General features: G+C 39.6%; 1 protein-coding gene across 1 annotated transcript in view; it reads left to right on the forward strand.

The window, feature by feature from the left end:
• Positions 1-20,701, forward strand: part of oca2 (oculocutaneous albinism II) — an 83,527-nt gene that overhangs the window by 15,364 nt on the left and 47,462 nt on the right. The window contains exons 12-13 of the mRNA XM_085347762.1: positions 16,303-16,427; positions 16,685-16,823. Coding sequence (XP_085203888.1) covers positions 16,303-16,427; positions 16,685-16,823 — 264 coding nt within the window. The remainder of the gene's footprint in view (positions 1-16,302; positions 16,428-16,684; positions 16,824-20,701) is intronic.

A 20,701-nucleotide genomic window follows, 5' to 3' on the forward strand; every position in this document is an offset into this window, starting at 1 on the left:
TGAGCTTTGCATGAATATCCACAATCCTCAATGATCTGAAGCGATGCTGCAAAGAAAAACGGGCCAAAAGAGATTGATGAAGTCACATTTACCTCAGGTTATTGCTGCTGGTTCCACAAGCTGATGACAACTCTCTTTGTCACATGACTGTAAGTAAGAACACAAAGGCCCACATACAGCATCGAATTGATTTTAAATTTCTGTTTACTTTCAATCACGTGGGATCCTGTTCAACCTACTTAAATTTGGAAGGTGACAAGTTTTTGTCGATACAAAATATTTCTTGTTTTTTTTGCATAAGATAATTTTAGCACAAGATGATCACTTCTGATGAATGTCTTGTGTGCGCTCGCTAGATTAAAAAAATAACCTCAAGATATTTAAGGGGCTGTAGGATGCTGAGCGGAAGTGTATGAAATAAGCTGCCCGCTTGTGAGATGTCTCGACAGGCTTTGAGCTATTTCTGAAATTAGCAGCAACACACGACACGACTGTAGTTTTGATTTTGACTTATCCAATGTCACAAAGGTTCACAAAGGAGGACCTTTCCAACGTCAGACAACCTATCAAGTTTGCAAATCTATCTTTACATCCTGACCTAAAAATACAGTAACAGCAGTAAAGGCTGACAAGGATGACATTCGTTGTGTTTCGAGGTGAAGTTCAGAAAACTAAATCTTCAAAATAATCAGATTTTATGGGTTTTTTTCCGGGAAGAAGTGCTCTTTAACTGCAACTGTAAAAAAAAAGCGCTACAGTTTCACAGTCCTATCTGTCCTCCATATGACAGAGGAATACACATTCTCAAATTATTCTTTTGCTCTACTATTGAAGATAACACATCCGTCTTCTCTTTTCAAAGAAGGTCAAAGTCTCCCATCAGAAAAACAGCAATCTTTTATACCGAATGTGCGCTGTACATGGTGAACGAGGACGAGCACTTTTGTGCGTCAGGTACAGCGAGTCCTGGAAAACAGTGAGATCATGCAAGCATGTAAATTTTAAGTGCGACTTGGAGAAGAAGCAGCCACGCCAAATTAAAATGTATTCTCAGAGAAGAGCTCAGCAGCTCTCACACATCACACCGTTACCTTTGAAAGGTGGCCATCCTGACCTGGTGATGTAAGAGTGCTGTTTTAAAGTGGGAATCCATGTGCAGTTCTTTATGAATCTTAATGATATTAGAGAGATAATCCCATACAGCTTATGACAAAATTTAATCCGAAGTGATTGATGGCCCTAATCACGACCTTTTGACCTCCCCCCCCTCCCCCCCGGAAGTGTGTAATGAGCGTGACGAATCGCATCCGGAGAAGGGGGGGTGAACCCCGGAAGCGCGCCATCTGTTGCTAAGCGTGTCGAATTGCATCCTGAGAAGGGAGGGGGGGAAACCTCCGGAAGCGCGTCATCTGTTGTTGGGAAAAAAAGTTTTTAGAGGGAGGGGGAAACCTCCGGAAGCGCGCCATCTGTTGGAGGAGAATAAAAAAGCAGAGAGGTGGAGTCCGTCACAATTTCTAAGGCACAGACACAAGATGGATTTCCTTCTGCAGCCCAGCAGCGTTCCTGTGTCCGATGAGATCTGCTCTCCCAAAGAAGAAGGCTTTGAATATGACATATTCAAATACAGCATATTTACTATGGAAGGCCTCGATCCGGACCTTATGACCCTACCGGAAATACTCCGGAAGTGTCTAGTCATTTTCAGACCTGATGCGTCATGTTCCCTAAGCACAGCGGTGATGCAGCAGATGATTCTGTGATGTATAGAGAGACAGAGCGGATGTAATTTTACTTTCTTAACCCCTGGAGGGTCCTAGAAAAATGCATACACTATTGGTCTTAGAGCCACAAATCGACCACGCCCAAAAAAGCACTATAAAAAATTTATATATTAATATTTTTTTCCACTTTAAATTAGCCAATCTTTTAGACCTACTTCTCCTTGAAATATTCATGTCAAGTTTTAATTACATTTCGCGGATTTTAACCCTTTATATCCCGGTTTCGTCACATGAGCGCACTGCTTTTTTTGCCCCAAAAAACAAAAAACTTGAATATTTTCCAAAAAAAACATTTGAGGTAATATTCAATTGTTATTATAATTAGGCCTTTGGATGGACTAAAGATTGGCACCAAGAGTCATTTCGATCGCCTTTTATTTTTTTTCCAGGAGCGCATTTCATAAAATGCACACTATCGACCACGCCCAAAAAGTGCAATAAAAATATTAAATATTAATTTTTTTTTTCACTTTAAATTGGTCAGTCTTTTAAAACTACTTCTCCCTGAAATATTCATATAAAGTTTTAATTATATTTTCGTTGTTTTAACCCTTTAAATGACAAAAAAACGAAAAAAAAAACGAAAAAACTAAATATTTTCCCAAAAAAACATTTGAAGTAATATTTGATTGTTATTATAATTAGGCCTTTAGATGGACTAAAGATTGGCACAAACAGTCATTTCGATCGCCTTTTATTTTTTTTTTCAGGACCAGAAAATGGTCTCCAGGCGGCAAATGCTCCTCCTCTAGCCCGGAATCGGTGCATGCTCCCGGGTTGACTCGCGACGATGACCGGGGCATGTTGCGTCGGACCCCTTTTTCCAACACACACATCCGGTACCACGTCACAACAAATACGTCATTTCCTGTTGATTTAAAAAAAAAAAATCCAACCTCAAACGGTCCTGGGGCCGAAAATTGTCCCGCCCGATCAGCGGGCGAAACCGCTGCAGCACGCCGGAAAAGAGGCGTCATTTCCCGCAGGTCTCTTTAAGCAGCCCGCTGTTTTCCAGCCCCGGGTCAAATGTGGAGCAAGGGCGCCACCCGGTGGACAAATAAAAAAATTACAACTCCAAGGCCAGTACTGCAAGCGGAAGCGGAAGCATTACCGATCGAGATCGATTTGACCGTATTTTTTTTGCCGTGAAAAATAGCGTTTATAATGGGTTTCAATGGGGCACAAATCGACCCTAGGATCAATAGCGTAAGTTTATCGCTAGCTTAGCCCCTGAAGCTAATTTCCGGAAGTCATACTGAAATTTTAACAGTAAATGTGACCAAACTTTTTTTTGCAGACTTTCGCTATATTCCATTCAACACTGTGCAAATGGCAGGTAATCAAAATTTGAAAATAGCCGAAAAATAGCCACAAATCGACCCAAGACCCTCCAGGGGTTAAGCTGCACCGGCGTTTGTAATGGAAATAAAGAGTGACTTCCTGTAGAGATTTCAATAGTATTTTATTTTCCTATAATACAGACGCTGTAAAAAACCTTTAAGATACACCATAGCTTGTGATGAAAAGAAGAACTTTCTATCCGCTTGTAACCTACAGGCTGCCTATGTGTAAAAAATGAATAAATATCCCTTAGTGAATACTACTTTTCCTTTTGAGAGACTGAAAAACAAACCATAATTGCAGCGACAGGCGATCTTGTTTCACACACACACACACACACACACACACACACACACACACACACACACACACACACACACACACACACACACACACACACCGCGGGTCAAGGAGGAGTGAGACGGCGGAAGAGTTTTTTTCTTCATTACTTTTACAATGGGATTTCTCAATAGATAGAAAATGATGACGCTGAGGAGTCAACATCCGATATTATCATTGCTTGTAACCCGGTAAATAATTTCGTACATCTCCCCATAAAACAAGTCTTAGTGGAAAAAAGCTCATATTCGAATAAGTTTATTCCCCTCTGTGGGAAAGAGTTTTTTTCTCAGAGTCAACCATGAGGCGAGTTTTGTCAACAGCAAGAACAACTGTTGCCCATAAAGTAAAACAAATATCCGCCTCTAAGTCGTATTTTACCGTTGCAGAATGTGGAAAACAGACAGCCCTCACAGGAGGCACCATAGTTAAAATATTTAAATTTCAACTAAATTTGTAGTAATGATCGGATTTCCTCACTTATCTACACCACACTCCTTGTCCTTGATTTCTTATCGTTTCTTATCGTTCCTCTGTCCCTATAGAAACCACATATATAGAAACTATCCTCCCTTTCAGTTGTCTTTTGCACTTCCATATCGCAAAGCAGTTACTGTAGGTTATTTTCTGCTTATGCATTAATGTAATTAATTAACTTATTTATCCTTAAGTAAGGTAATGACTTGAGTTCTAATGCTTTTTGTCTCTTGAGTTAGCTGTCAATGTGGGATTTTTTTCCCCTTTTGTTCAGTTAAAGCTGCCTTTCATTCTTCAACACAGCTTAAACTCTAATAGGTAAGCTTTCTTGTAATTTCTTAGTTCTGCAGGCTTCTTGAAAGACATCCGAGACTCTTCTTTGGATGCTGGCTGCCTTTTGTTTTGTTTTCTGTCAAGATGATCCCACACTGCTTCGATTATCTTGAGGTTCGAACCCTGGAGAGATCAATCCATGACTGATGCGTTGTTTCATCCAGGCATACTTTGACTACATTGGCAGTATGTTTGCGATCATTGTCGTACTGAAAAATGAAGTTGAAGCCAATCAGACACTACGTGGTATTACATGGTCGATCAAAATCTGGTGGAACTTTTCTACATTCATAATTTGATTAATTTGGATAAGAGCTCCAACAACACTGGCTGAAATCCAGCCTCAAAGCACGGTAGAGTATCCACGCTGTGTTAAAGACGGCTATAGACATTCACTGTTGTATCTCTCTTCGGACCTCTTCCATGCATATTTCAAATTTGGATTCATTACTCCATAAGACATATTACAGCTGATTTCTTTTTCCAGTCAATTTCTTGTGTAATTTGGCACACCTCAGCCTTATTTTTCTCTGTTCTCCTTCCTTAAGAATGGCTTATTAACAGCCACCCTTCCAACTCAGATAACTTTTGATGAGGTTTCATGAAATGTTTACAGCACTTGAGTTACTCGCCACGGCCATCCTAAATGCTAAAAACACTCAACTTTAATTCTAAATTACGTAATTAACGTTAACCAGAAAAAACAAGCCAAAGTCGAAATGTTGCTGAGCTGACCTGTGGTATGCTATGTCTTCTAAAGCACGTATAATGTAAACAGAACTGGTCTTTGCACAGAAGCCTGTGGAGCTTCATAATTAACCTCAGTGTGTGAAGAGGACTCTCCATTTAATAATAGCTGTAATAAAATGTTCTGGCCGACGGTGTTAAACGCTGCACTTGGGTCTAGCAGGGAAGATTTCAACTTTTCAATACGAATGAAGGCTGCAAACTGATTAGATTAATGTCTGATGATCTTTTCCGTGCTTCTTCAAGTTTGTAACACCAAACATATTAAAGGATGATGTAAGGCTCACAGGAAGAGTTTAATTAGACACACATTTACTATTTTCTTTATACTCTTTCTTTCTTGACATGTTTAATATGATTACTATCAGAGGAGAAAATGAACCTTGTGTAGTCTAAAAACTTTTTTATTTAATCAAACTGTAATGTTGTTGAACTCTGACGGACGTGTCTTTTAATCTTGTCAACAAATCCTTAATCATCTAAATCTGCCATTTATCATCTTGTAAAATGTTCCCTCTGCTTCTGTTGCACATCTCCCCCCGACACTCTCTGCTTCACCAGCCCTGTGCAGCTGGTTCAACCCCTGCCTGCCTCCTTAAACTGGGGTGTTTAAATCTCTTTACCTCTGTTGTGAACTTCACACAAAGTTTGTGGTAACAAAATCAAACTGACGAGGATCTCGTTTGAAAAACACACACACTCACGAGACAAAATAAAAACAGACTGCTCAAAGCAAAAGCAGAGCCCTCACAGCTGGTAGTACAAACACAGTGACAACATGCGTATTAGATACCCTCAGTGCCAAAAGCATAAATATGAAAAAATGTGATCACCAAGAATATCCTAAAAATGGCATTGAGGTGCGTGTTACAGTAAAGAAAAAAAAAAAAGTAGCCAAATTTTCATCGGAAAATGTTGAATTTTAGTAAAAACAATGCTCTGTAGTTTGATACTGTCGTTACAGACAAAGCAGATGTTTAAAGCCTTTGGACGCACATTTGAAATGCACTCATTCTCCTTATCAGCTGGAAACATTAAAGCCGTAAAATGACTTTTTCAAACGGATAAAAACTATTGAACAAACAGCAATGTTGAGCCTGTTCCAAAATTTGAATGTACATGTGTTGAAGGTGCGGGTCTTGTTGAATTATTAAACATACGTTCTTTAATTTTTCGAGCCACAAAAACAACAACTTTTAATTTTCTTCTGCTTGAGTATCGGCCTCGGGTAGCTCTACTTATCATTGCTCAATCAGTTGTCTGTTTGTGCTACTTTTTTTCAAGGAGCAGTGGATTATTGGTAAGGGTGACTTTATGTGTTTAGTTACTTAAGTGGAAGTACTGTGGATAGTTTTACCTTACATACATAGATCTACCAGTACAGCTTCTGAGGTATCTGTTTACAAAATGTTATAATCTATTCAAAGGTTCTTTGCAATTTTACATTGATAAACATTATCCTTAACACATTTGGCCCACATAAAGTACTATGGCCATCGCACGGTCATTTAGAATTGTTTAAATAACTCGTGTCTTAAGTCCTTCCATCAAACAGAAAATCAAAAAAAAAAAAAAAAAAAAAAAAAACATGGTTCACTTTTACATCACAAAATGTTAGAAATATAAGCCGTTCATAACAACCTGAAAGGTTGGGAGTTTAAAATGCAAACCGATGGAAGCAGAAGTAGAAGACTATAATGTCTCAGAGCACACGGTGTCTATTAATGTGTAGACATGTATAAATAAGAGCTTAATAAAGATGCTTAATTTCTTAAGAAATAAACAGGTGGAGTGATCTTTATCAAAAGTGGATGTTGCATCTGTGGCTAAACCACTGTACCCAAAAAAAAACTTTAAAAATCTACTGTGTGTGAGGCTGTGTAAGTAAAGCTTGCCCTTCACACCTGCGTGTAATAAACCGTTTGTTGGGGGTTGTGGATTTGGCACCTCAGCATTGTGAAAGTGGGGAAACATGTTTCTGGCTGTGCATAAGATTCCTCCTTACAACTTAGAATCTCAGTTCTAAATGAAATTCAGATGTTTTTTTTAAGTATGGCTAATGTATTATTTGACTTCTAAGGCACACACACACACACACACACACACACACACACACACACACACACACACACACACACACACACACATACACACATACACACACACACACACACACACACACACACACACACACACACACACACACACACACACACACACAAGAACAACACAGAGAAGAAGAAGAGGGGGTCGTTTTACTACACATCATAAAAACGCAATCATTCATCTTCCAACTGTATCTTTCTGTTCTGTCTTTAGAATCATAGGTTGTTTACTGAGCCGTACTTTGGGAGTCATACTATTGTGATACAGGGGAGAAAAGGGTAAGGTTTGATAGACTAAACCCTTACACACACACACATAACTTGAAAAACCTAAAGAGTGTGTGAGACTGCTAGCTGTGTTGTTCAGCATTAAACTCATCTACAAATGTGTTAGTAAAGAGCGACTTGTACTTCTGTCCCATTAAGCAACGGTTTAACAAATTTCACTGCAAACTATAAAAGGAATCTGGATTTATATAGAACATAGTAGTGATAGATTAAGTGCAGGAAACACTAGTATAAGGTGTCTATTGAACAAATCTCCTTCAGCGTTCAAAATGACCAAAGTGAGGCCTACAGGCGTTTCTCTCGATTGGTTGTGTTCAGGGAAAAAGCAGCTAAATACACTGAGACTGCTCCGCATTGTTAGCGAGTTAACTCTGGATATCTGTAGGTTTTGTCAAACTTGGAGTGAACAAAAGCAGAAAAACAGTAAAAGATGCAGACAGTGAAAGTCTGGTTTATTTCATGAACACAATGAAACATTTTACAGTCCACAGAGCAAAGTAGCATACATGATAAATAGATACACATAACATGAGAAGTAAAACTCGTCGTCTTACCACATGTTATATTCTGTAAACTTAAAATAACCACAGAAATTAGAGTTTAGTGTTTTAAGTCATCTATTAAAAAACATGAGTCAACATTACTGAAGTGACACTTTAACGATGCGTCTTATCACCGTGTTTATGATGATAAAACATGTTCTCTCGTTAGTAGATGTCAGCGCTGTCACTTGTCATGAAAATGTCCAGAGCCAGGGTTCCTCTTCAATTACCATTGATCATTAATAGGGTCACAAAAGATTTGTCACATTATCCCCATAAACAAAATTGCTTTTATAGAAATCATTGTGATACAAATATTTAGATTCTTGATTCACAATGTGCACGAACTCAAAATCTTTAGAGGTTCATATTTATAAAGTATCGCAAATAATACATTTATACCATTGTATGAGCTACACTTCTTGTAAAAAACTGATTGAAAAAAGCTCCTGTCGTGACCTTCCTTCTGTGAGGACACACACACACACACACACACACAGAGAGAGAGAGAGGGGGAAGATCATTAGGATTGGAGGCGTTTTTGGACTTTCACTTATTGTTGGCTTTACAGTCACATAAAATTCATTCCAATTTTTTGGCCTTTGCTTCAATTAAGGTGTTTCTTTAAATCTACAGCAGCTTCCTTTTCAAAAAGTTTACTGACATAGTAAGGAAGTAGCTAGGGAACTCAGTAAGTATGAGCAACAACAGCTTAGGGACTGTTTCTACAATAAAGAGGAATTCATCATCATCTGCAGTTCATCAAAAAAAAAAAGCGCCATTAAAAACAATTCAGCAGATCCTCAAAGTATGGATACAATCTGTTTTCAGCTGTAGAGGTACGCTTCATGTACTTATCAACATGCAGTTTAGAGGCTTGCATTAGAGTGCTTTGGTACTTGGGCCTCTTTTATTTAGCACGGTTATACCATTGTGTATTTAGCTATAGAGGAAATGTTTTTGGATAACAAATGTGTCACATTTTCAACAGGGTTTGAATAATCAGCGTTAACACAGAGACATTTATGCGCTGGGTATAACAGACATCCTTACCTTGGAGCAGAGAAACACGGTGTATTGTTGCTTTTCTCTATTGTATAAGCAGCGCCCGACTGTCAGAAACGCTCTGTGTGGGTAGCAAAGTCGGATCCAACGCACATCCAGGAATCTGTGTGAAAGAAAGGTCTCGCTGCAGCTAGGCTCTCAGGATAGTCAGGCTTTTATTTATATTTGCATTCTGGTGCGTTAAAGCAGCCTCTGTGTCCCGCTTGGATCCTCATTCCGAAAATTCAGATATTTAAATAAAATGGTGAATTGGCTAGTGATGAGGAGCCACTTAGATCCGTAAAATGAGGTTTGATTAAATTAAACTCTTATGAACAGCTATGAACTCTACCTCTCTGCTGATGTGTTCCAAACAAGCAATGTTTTCTACACGTCCAAACTGTGTGCTAACTACCTCACACCGCTGTGTCTGGGATCCGAAAAAATAAAAAGTTAAAACGCTATACCTTGGGGGGAATTGTGAAGTGCTGAGGAAACTACTGTGTGTCTGATGGGGTGTTTTTATATAGGTGGACTTGGTTTCAGTTGGCCTCTGACATGATAAGATAAAATAAAGGAAACTGATTGTAATGGAACTACAGTGCTGGGATGCTCTTGATAAGGCAGCCTCTTTTATTGTTTTATGACTTGTTTTGCTGACTGTTGAGGGCCTAACTGTAACCAACTCTGTCTAACTGTTGCAGAGTTAAGAATCTGTAGTTTTTAGAAGTAACACAAGAAAAGTTTATTTCTAAAGGAATACCTGTTGTTTGTGGTGCTCTATTTAAAACTATTAGTGTCATGAACCGAAGTTCAGCGCACAAGCTGAACCCAGAAGCAGAGCCAACACACACAGGAGTACGAGAAAATAAACTTTATTTTAACTGAAGGTGTCCCGGGAGGGTAGAAGGAAAACACGCGTGAAACTCGAGAAACCAAGGGACCGGGAGATGAGTCGCGCAGGAACGCCGAAAACGGGACTGTGGGAGGCTGCAACAGAAAAAGGACAAGAATTATTGGGGCGCGGGGAAATAGCAGCATACGTGGGGGAAGAGTATGAGTCTTACGGTGACAGCGGGGCCGTGGGAGCCGGAGGGAGGGGTGAGGGTCCGCGCTAAATTTGCAAAGTTACTGATTTAAAAATTATATTTTTGAATTTTTAATTGCATGACAAACATACAATAGACTCTTGAGCATATTTATATAGCTAAATACACAATGGTATAACCGTGCTAAATAAAAGACGCCCAAGTACCAAAGCACTCTAATGCAAGCCTCTAAACTGCATGTTGATAAGTACATGAAGCGTACCTCTACAGCTGAAAACAGATTGTATCCATACTTTGAGGATCTGCTGAATTGTTTTTAATGGCGCTTTTTTTTTTTGATGAACTGCAGATGATGATGAATTCCTCTTTATTGTAGAAACAGTCCCTAAGCTGTTGTTGCTCATACTTACTGAGTTCCCTAGCTACTTCCTTACTATGTCAGTAAACTTTTTGAAAAGGAAGCTGCTGTAGATTTAAAGAAACACCTTAATTGAAGCAAAGGCAAAAAAATTGGAATGAATTTTATGTGACTGTAAAGCCAACAATAAGTGAAAGTCCAAAAACGCCTCCAATCCTAATGATCTTCCCCCCCCCCCCCCCCTCTCTCTCTCTCTGTGTGTGTGTGTCCTCACAGAAGGAAGGTCACGACAGGAGCTTTTTTACAAGAAGTGTAGCTCATACAATGGTATAAATGTATTATTTGCGATACTTTATAAATATGAACCTCTAAAGATTTTGAGTTCGTGCACATTGTGAATCAAGAATCTAAATATTTGTATCACAATGATTTCTATAAAAGCAATTTTGTTTATGGGGATAATGTGACAAATCTTTTGTGACCCTATTAATGATCAATGGTAATTGAAGAGGAACCCTGGCTCTGGACATTTTCATGACAAGTGACAGCGCTGACATCTACTAACGAGAGAACATGTTTTATCATCATAAACACGGTGATAAGACGCATCGTTAAAGCGTCACTTCAGTAATGTTGACTCATGTTTTTTAATAGATGACTTAAAACACTAAACTCTAATTTCTGTGGTTATTTTAAGTTTACAGAATATAACATGTGGTAAGACGACGAGTTTTACTTCTCATGTTATGTGTATCTATTTATCATGTATGCTACTTTGCTCTGTGGACTGTAAAATGTTTCATTGTGTTCATGAAATAAACCAGACTTTCACTGTCTGCATCTTTTACTGTTTTTCTGCTTTTGTTCACTCCAAGTTTGACAAAACCTACAGATATCCAGAGTTAACTCGCTAACAATGCGGAGCAGTCTCAGTGTATTTAGCTGCTTTTTCCCTGAACACAACCAATCGAGAGAAACGCCTGTAGGCCTCACTTTGGTCATTTTGAACGCTGAAGGAGATTTGTTCAATAGACACCTTATACTAGTGTTTCCTGCACTTAATCTATCACTACTATGTTCTATATAAATCCAGATTCCTTTTATAGTTTGCAGTGAAATTTGTTAAACCGTTGCTTAATGGGACAGAAGTACAAGTCGCTCTTTACTAACACATTTGTAGATGAGTTTAATGCTGAACAACACAGCTAGCAGTCTCACACACTCTTTAGGTTTTTCAAGTTATGTGTGTGTGTGTAAGGGTTTAGTCTATAAAACCTTACCCTTTTCTCCCCTGTATCACAATAGTATGACTCCCAAAGTACGGCTCAGTAAACAACCTATGATTCTAAAGACAGAACAGAAAGATACAGTTGGAAGATGAATGATTGCGTTTTTATGATGTGTAGTAAAACGACCCCCTCTTCTTCTTCTCTGTGTTGTTCTTGTGTGTGTGTGTGTGTGTGTGTGTGTGTGTGTGTGTGTGTGTGTGTGTGTGTGTGTGTGTGTGTGTGTGTGTGTGTGTGCCTTAGAAGTCAAATAATACATTAGCCATACTTAAAAAAAACATCTGAATTTCATTTAGAACTGAGATTCTAAGTTGTAAGGAGGAATCTTATGCACAGCCAGAAACATGTTTCCCCACTTTCACAATGCTGAGGTGCCAAATCCACAACCCCCAACAAACGGTTTATTACACGCAGGTGTGAAGGGCAAGCTTTACTTACACAGCCTCACACACAGTAGATTTTTAAAGTTTTTTTGGGTACAGTGGTTTAGCCACAGATGCAACATCCACTTTTGATAAAGATCACTCCACCTGTTTATTTCTTAAGAAATTAAGCATCTTTATTAAGCTCTTATTTATACATGTCTACACATTAATAGACACCGTGTGCTCTGAGACATTATAGTCTTCTACTTCTGCTTCCATCGGTTTGCATTTTAAACTCCCAACCTTTCAGGTTGTTATGAACGGCTTATATTTCTAACATTTTGTGATGTAAAAGTGAACCATGTTTTTTTTTTTTTTTTTTTTTTTTTGATTTTCTGTTTGATGGAAGGACTTAAGACACGAGTTATTTAAACAATTCTAAATGACCGTGCGATGGCCATAGTACTTTATGTGGGCCAAATGTGTTAAGGATAATGTTTATCAATGTAAAATTGCAAAGAACCTTTGAATAGATTATAACATTTTGTAAACAGATACCTCAGAAGCTGTACTGGTAGATCTATGTATGTAAGGTAAAACTATCCACAGTACTTCCACTTAAGTAACTAAACACATAAAGTCACCCTTACCAATAATCCACTGCTCCTTGAAAAAAAGTAGCACAAACAGACAACTGATTGAGCAATGATAAGTAGAGCTACCCGAGGCCGATACTCAAGCAGAAGAAAATTAAAAGTTGTTGTTTTTGTGGCTCGAAAAATTAAAGAATGTATGTTTAATAATTCAACAAGACCCGCACCTTCAACACATGTACATTCAAATTTTGGAACAGGCTCAACATTGCTGTTTGTTCAATAGTTTTTATCCGTTTGAAAAAGTCATTTTACAGCTTTAATGTTTCCAGCTGATAAGGAGAATGAGTGCATTTCAAATGTGCGTCCAAAGGCTTTAAACATCTGCTTTGTCTGTAACGACAGTATCAAACTACAGAGCATTGTTTTTACTAAAATTCAACATTTTCCGATGAAAATTTGGCTACTTTTTTTTTTTTCTTTACTGTAACACGCACCTCAATGCCATTTTTAGGATATTCTTGGTGATCACATTTTTTCATATTTATGCTTTTGGCACTGAGGGTATCTAATACGCATGTTGTCACTGTGTTTGTACTACCAGCTGTGAGGGCTCTGCTTTTGCTTTGAGCAGTCTGTTTTTATTTTGTCTCGTGAGTGTGTGTGTTTTTCAAACGAGATCCTCGTCAGTTTGATTTTGTTACCACAAACTTTGTGTGAAGTTCACAACAGAGGTAAAGAGATTTAAACACCCCAGTTTAAGGAGGCAGGCAGGGGTTGAACCAGCTGCACAGGGCTGGTGAAGCAGAGAGTGTCGGGGGGAGATGTGCAACAGAAGCAGAGGGAACATTTTACAAGATGATAAATGGCAGATTTAGATGATTAAGGATTTGTTGACAAGATTAAAAGACACGTCCGTCAGAGTTCAACAACATTACAGTTTGATTAAATAAAAAAGTTTTTAGACTACACAAGGTTCATTTTCTCCTCTGATAGTAATCATATTAAACATGTCAAGAAAGAAAGAGTATAAAGAAAATAGTAAATGTGTGTCTAATTAAACTCTTCCTGTGAGCCTTACATCATCCTTTAATATGTTTGGTGTTACAAACTTGAAGAAGCACGGAAAAGATCATCAGACATTAATCTAATCAGTTTGCAGCCTTCATTCGTATTGAAAAGTTGAAATCTTCCCTGCTAGACCCAAGTGCAGCGTTTAACACCGTCGGCCAGAACATTTTATTACAGCTATTATTAAATGGAGAGTCCTCTTCACACACTGAGGTTAATTATGAAGCTCCACAGGCTTCTGTGCAAAGACCAGTTCTGTTTACATTATACGTGCTTTAGAAGACATAGCATACCACAGGTCAGCTCAGCAACATTTCGACTTTGGCTTGTTTTTTCTGGTTAACGTTAATTACGTAATTTAGAATTAAAGTTGAGTGTTTTTAGCATTTAGGATGGCCGTGGCGAGTAACTCAAGTGCTGTAAACATTTCATGAAACCTCATCAAAAGTTATCTGAGTTGGAAGGGTGGCTGTTAATAAGCCATTCTTAAGGAAGGAGAACAGAGAAAAATAAGGCTGAGGTGTGCCAAATTACACAAGAAATTGACTGGAAAAAGAAATCAGCTGTAATATGTCTTATGGAGTAATGAATCCAAATTTGAAATATGCATGGAAGAGGTCCGAAGAGAGATACAACAGTGAATGTCTATAGCCGTCTTTAACACAGCGTGGATACTCTACCGTGCTTTGAGGCTGGATTTCAGCCAGTGTTGTTGGAGCTCTTATCCAAATTAATCAAATTATGAATGTAGAAAAGTTCCACCAGATTTTGATCGACCATGTAATACCACGTAGTGTCTGATTGGCTTCAACTTCATTTTTCAGTACGACAATGATCGCAAACATACTGCCAATGTAGTCAAAGTATGCCTGGATGAAACAACGCATCAGTCATGGATTGATCTCTCCAGGGTTCGAACCTCAAGATAATCGAAGCAGTGTGGGATCATCTTGACAGAAAACAAAACAAAAGGCAGCCAGCATCCAAAGAAGAGTCTCGGATGTCTTTCAAGAAGCCTGCAGAACTAAGAAATTACAAGAAAGCTTACCTATTAGAGTTTAAGCTGTGTTGAAGAATGAAAGGCAGCTTTAACTGAACAAAAGGGGAAAAAAATCCCACATTGACAGCTAACTCAAGAGACAAAAAGCATTAGAACTCAAGTCATTACCTTACTTAAGGATAAATAAGTTAATTAATTACATTAATGCATAAGCAGAAAATAACCTACAGTAACTGCTTTGCGATATGAAAGTGCAAAAGACAACTGAAAGGGAGGATAGTTTCTATATATGTGGTTTCTATAGGGACAGAGGAACGATAAGAAACGATAAGAAATCAAGGACAAGGAGTGTGGTGTAGATAAGTGAGGAAATCCGATCATTACTACAAATTTAGTTGAAATTTAAATATTTTAACTATGGTGCCTCCTGTGAGGGCTGTCTGTTTTCCACATTCTGCAACGGTAAAATACGACTTAGAGGCGGATATTTGTTTTACTTTATGGGCAACAGTTGTTCTTGCTGTTGACAAAACTCGCCTCATGGTTGACTCTGAGAAAAAAACTCTTTCCCACAGAGGGGAATAAACTTATTCGAATATGAGCTTTTTTCCACTAAGACTTGTTTTATGGGGAGATGTACGAAATTATTTACCGGGTTACAAGCAACGATAATATCGACTGTTGACTCCTCAGCGTCATCATTTTCTATCTATTGAGAAATCCCATTGTAAAAGTAATGAAGAAAAAAACTCTTCCGCCGTCTCACTCCTCCTTGACCCGCGGTGTGTGTGTGTGTGTGTGTGTGTGTGTGTGTGTGTGTGAAACAAGATCGCCTGTCGCTGCAATTATGGTTTGTTTTTCAGTCTCTCAAAAGGAAAAGTAGTATTCACTAAGGGATATTTGTCATATTCAAAGCCTTCTTCTTTGGGAGAGCAGATCTCATCGGACACAGGAACGCTGCTGGGCTGCAGAAGGAAATCCATCTTGTGTCTGTGCCTTAGAAATTGTGACGGACTCCACCTCTCTGCTTTTTTATTCTCCTCCAACAGATGGCGCGCTTCCGGAGGTTTCCCCCTCCCTCTAAAAACTTTTTTTCCCAACAACAGATGACGCGCTTCCGGAGGTTTCCCCCCCTCCCTTCTCAGGATGCAATTCGACACGCTTAGCAACAGATGGCGCGCTTCCGGGGTTCACCCCCCTCCCTTCTCAGGATGCAATTCGACACGCTTAGCAACAGATGGCGCGCTTCCGGGGTTCACCCCCCTCCCTTCTCCGGATGCGATTCGTCACGCTCATTACACACTTCCGGGGGGGGGGGGGGGGGGAGGTCAAAAGGTCGTGATTAGGGCCATCAATCACTTCGGATTAAATTTTGTCATAAACTGTATGGGATTATCTCTCTGATATTATATCTTGTGCTACTATGGAAAGATTTACATATTTTTTGACTTTTTAAACACACCAAAGAACAGTCAGAACTGGTCCGAAGCTGTGCCGGATGTGTTTTCTGAGTCAGCTGTTTTGGCGGTGCCGATAATAAACAACCTAACCTCATCTCTCCATTATCTGTCTCCACTCGGCAGGCTTACCAGTTAGCCAGAGGAAGAGTGTGGCCCATGATCATCATCCTCTGTCTCATTGCTGCCATTTTATCTGCTTTTCTGGACAACGTGACCACTATGATGCTTTTTACTCCCGTCACTATAAGGTGCCTTTTTTTTTTATTCTCAGGTGGAATACATTCCACACACACACACACACACACACACACACACACACACACACACACACACACACACACACACACACACACACACATACTGCTGTCCACTTGGTTTGTGTGTGGCTGTCCTGCACAAAAGGTTAAAGGATCAATACCAACATCCTTTTCATATTTCTCTATTTACCCCACCCTTTGTAATCTAATCATGACTAAAGGGCTTTTCTGTCTGTCTGATTTTGCAGGTTGTGTGAGGTGCTTAATCTAGACCCCAGACATGTCCTGATTGCAGAAGTAATCTTCACCAACATTGGAGGGGCCGCCACAGCTGTCGGAGATCCGCCCAATGTGATTATAGTATCAAATCAGGACCTGCGCAGAGAAGTAGGCACCTTCACAGCTCGAATATACAGTAATCATCTAGCAAAGCAAAGACATTACTGATGTGTACAACACTGACAGGTAGATTTACTTGTTAGTACTGGCTGAAAAAAGGATTGAGGCTAAACATCTTGCAGGTGTTTGGTAAAAGTTTACACGATGCATATCACACTGGCTTGTGAACTCCTAATTTCAAATCTCACATTTTGCGTTTTTGGCTTCTTAGAGCCTGAAGTAACCATACTTAGCTTAGCCTCCCTGTCGTGTTCGGGTCAAATCTGACTTAAAACACTCAGAAATATTGTGTTTTACATCTGATTGCCTCAAGGCATCATGACATCCTCCACACTATGCACTTGAACATTGATGATCACCACAGGAAATGTCTACTCAACCTCCTCCATAAACTTAACGACCCCGTGAATGGCCCACTCAGTGACCAAATGAAAGACCCATTGAATGACCTACTGAATGACCCACTGAACTGAATTTGGGGGGGACCACAACTGGAGGGCTATGGGGTAGAAAGTTAAGTTATAAGCTCATGATTAAAAATGATGATTAATAATGGTTAAAAAATAATGACAAACCTTTTCTTTTATCATTATCAGTTTTTTAAAATTTTATTGAACAGCTGTTCTTTTTCCTTTATTTAAATCTGTTTTTCAAACCGGACCTTGTGAGGATTTCAGTCAGCAGGTAAAATCTCTGCACGGAGGAGGAAAAGCGTCTGTGTTACAGCATGAACAGACTGAATACTGAGGTTTTATAAACAGGCTTTGAGAATGTTTGCTAAAGTCAGTCATGATATTTAACTTGGTATTAGACTGTACAATAATTCAGTCTGAAGGGACAGAATTATTTTTTTTAATTGAATGTAACTTCGATCTACAGGAGATGATAATGAAAATAATATTTTTCAGTTGTGTACAGTTAGTGTTTCCTTAAAGGTTGCATGTTTTTTAAGCCTTCATATTTTCTCATACAAACTGAGGAATTAACAGCCTGATGCTGCATTTCCAGCACGCACACGCATGTACACTGTACATATAGACTTTTTCCTGTCCTGTGAGCAAATGTAATCATCTGTGTTTGCAGGGTTGTACATCTGCAATCTTTGTTTAGCGCAATCTGTCCATGTATTTATACAGTCGTGAGTGGTGACCCTTGTTTACGTTGATGTGTAGTGGCAATGAATCCAATTTATATTTTTGCAGCAGCTATCATAAATCACAAGAATTAAAGATGTCAAGATGTCGGTGGGAAAAGAAGCTGCTACCTCCTCTTATTTCAGTGCAGCTGACCAGCGTTACAGGTTGATTTTATTTCTGTTCCTGGTCAAAGGTTTGCGTTTACACATGTACAGTGTTTGTGTGAAAGTCCATACAGCCATTTTCCCTTATTTTCTTACATGTAATCATTTGCAGCAGCTGTGACAGCTGTGTAGCATAACACCTTCTATTCGTTCACCTTCCTGTGACGTTTGTAGCAGTATAAGCTTACAGTGTGTTGGTAAAGCCATCTACATGTGATGTGACCCCAGCTTTGGGGTTAGTCTCTGATTAAACCTGTGAGGAAGACTGCCACTCCTGATGCAATAATGTGTGAAACCATGTAACACCCAGCTTTTTTCCAGTGGTGGATGATGTGTTATAAAAGTGTTTTCAATCATCCCATCTCTGCTAATGTGTCAGGATATGCAGGATCTGCAGTCACCGGAAAACATTTTTAGTATCGGAAGCTTTCTGGTTTGCAGCCCTCTTTCAGTTTGAGTTCAACTAAATCATTTTAGTGGATAAAGTTCAGAATGAACAGCAGGATATCTGCTGGCTGCACCAGAAACCCCTCAAAAGTGGCTGTTACACTCTGCTTAGCCTCTGAGAGATCCACGGAGAGCCGGCTCCCTTCCTGTTAATCAAAATGAACCAGCAGTATTTGCAATGAGTCAGGCCTCAATGAATCAGAGTGCTTCTATTAAGTAGCCCACATTTTATTTTAGTTTTCAGGAATATAGCATATTGAATCGGTATTGATGATTGCTGTTACAATGAAGCTGATTTTGCTAATGAAATGCCAGCATCCTGCTTACGTATCCTGATCGGTGTAGTGAGGTTTTATGACAGGATGTTAGGAGTGTGGTTAAAGCAAAGCAGAAACCTCCACGTGTGTGGAAGTAGCAGCCTGTAGTGATGGACACCTGCGCCATGTAGCTGTTGATAGAAAACTCTCTGCTCCTTCCTGTTTTGTGAATGTTGTAACGTGGCTTGTGGTTGGATTATGTCCCTCATACTTACAGAAACAGTATTTCCTGCAATCAAAACCAGGTACAAAATCCAAAGTTAATTGTCTTAACCCTTGTTTTTACTTTTGTGGGCTCCATTTATTCTGGAAAGCCCAAGAAGTCAGAAAGTGGAACTTTTCCCATTTTTAGAAATTGGGAGTTCTCTACTACAGCACATTATAACTACTTTCTCCTTCTGCTTCCTCTGGATGCTCCCTTTAGGATCATTAGCCTCCATCTCATCCTAGCCTTCATTCATAAATCTTCTCTGTAGTCTTCCTTTTACCGTGTCCCTCCTTTGCACATGTTACACTATCTCATCCTTGCCTCTAACTTTTAGAAACATCCAATAACTTTCAGGTTCAGCTGTCCCTCTGATGTATGATCTTTTCCATCCTGGTCACTCCCAGTGAAAAGCTGCCACAGTCTGCAGTCCCAGTACTACACCAGTACTGCCTTGTCAAGTTGATCTGTATTCTATGATGATCCATGTTCTGGCTTAACTAAAATCCAGCCATTATTCATTACCTGAGCCTTTTGGAAACCCACTTAGACACAAGTTGTCATCTGTTGCACAAGTTTGGACAAAGCTGAAACAGCAGTGACAACATTTTACTAAGCTAATCAGAGCAGAGTGTCGCTGTCTGAAAAGGGCATTGACTTGCATGTTCCTCTCATAACCTTCACTCTTTGTATACTCAGAGGAGCATGATGCTAAATCTCTACAAGACATGACATTTTCACAACTGCTTGATGTGACATCTGTTCAGTGCATGTGACATTTTGGCCTTTGCCGACACGAGCAATATGTGGTCTCCGGGTTACTGTAGCTCCTGTAGCGCCAGGTTTCCACAGCCCACTGTCCAGTTTGTCTTGGCTCCATTTCCCAGGTGACAGAACTGCAGGGTTACAGCCACGGCACACTCGTTCAGTCATGTCTGGCCCGCGATAAGCACAGCTTGTTTGTGCGTGCGCGGTCTGCTTACCCGTTAGTTAGTTTGCCTGTTGGCTTGTATGTGGCGAGGGGATTTTAGGGATCTGGAGATGGAAAGAAAGGCACGTCCGTAAAGTGTGTATGCGTTTAGGTTCTGCTCCTCATCACAGTGTCCGTCTCTTTAGCTTGTTGCAATCCAAGGTACCATTGTGCATATGAAAACTCTGGTATCATTTCACAGAGGGACTTTCCTTGCCAATTGGATCCCCTCCAACCAGAATCGTTGACATTGGCTCTGAAATATGGACATACCGGGGTCGCAGTTTATGGCTGCAAACAGAAATACAATCACATCAACAAGTTTAAGTTTCTCTCTTTTTGGTCTTGTGACCGTCGCAAGCACATATTGTATTCATTAGGCTGCGGGCACACAACATTTTATTATTCTTCAGCTTTTAGTTTCATCGCTGAAACCGAGATTTTAACAGGAATTGTGAATTTTTTTCATAAACAGCAGGTTCATGCAAGCAGCTGTTCTCAGTCCACCAGGCTGCCCTGCAGGTCACTGCAGATGGAGAGCAGGTCTCCATGGGGGTGCGCATAAACCAGGATGTAGCCGGGATGTGCTACAAGTGACAAAATTAACTCTGTGATCCAAAGGGAATA

The sequence above is a fragment of the Diplotaxodon limnothrissa genome, linkage group LG23, assembly GCF_057381915.1.
Source record: "Diplotaxodon limnothrissa isolate DT_005_m linkage group LG23, D_limnothrissa_male_GT1.1, whole genome shotgun sequence".
Classification (NCBI taxonomy): domain Eukaryota; kingdom Metazoa; phylum Chordata; class Actinopteri; order Cichliformes; family Cichlidae; genus Diplotaxodon; species Diplotaxodon limnothrissa.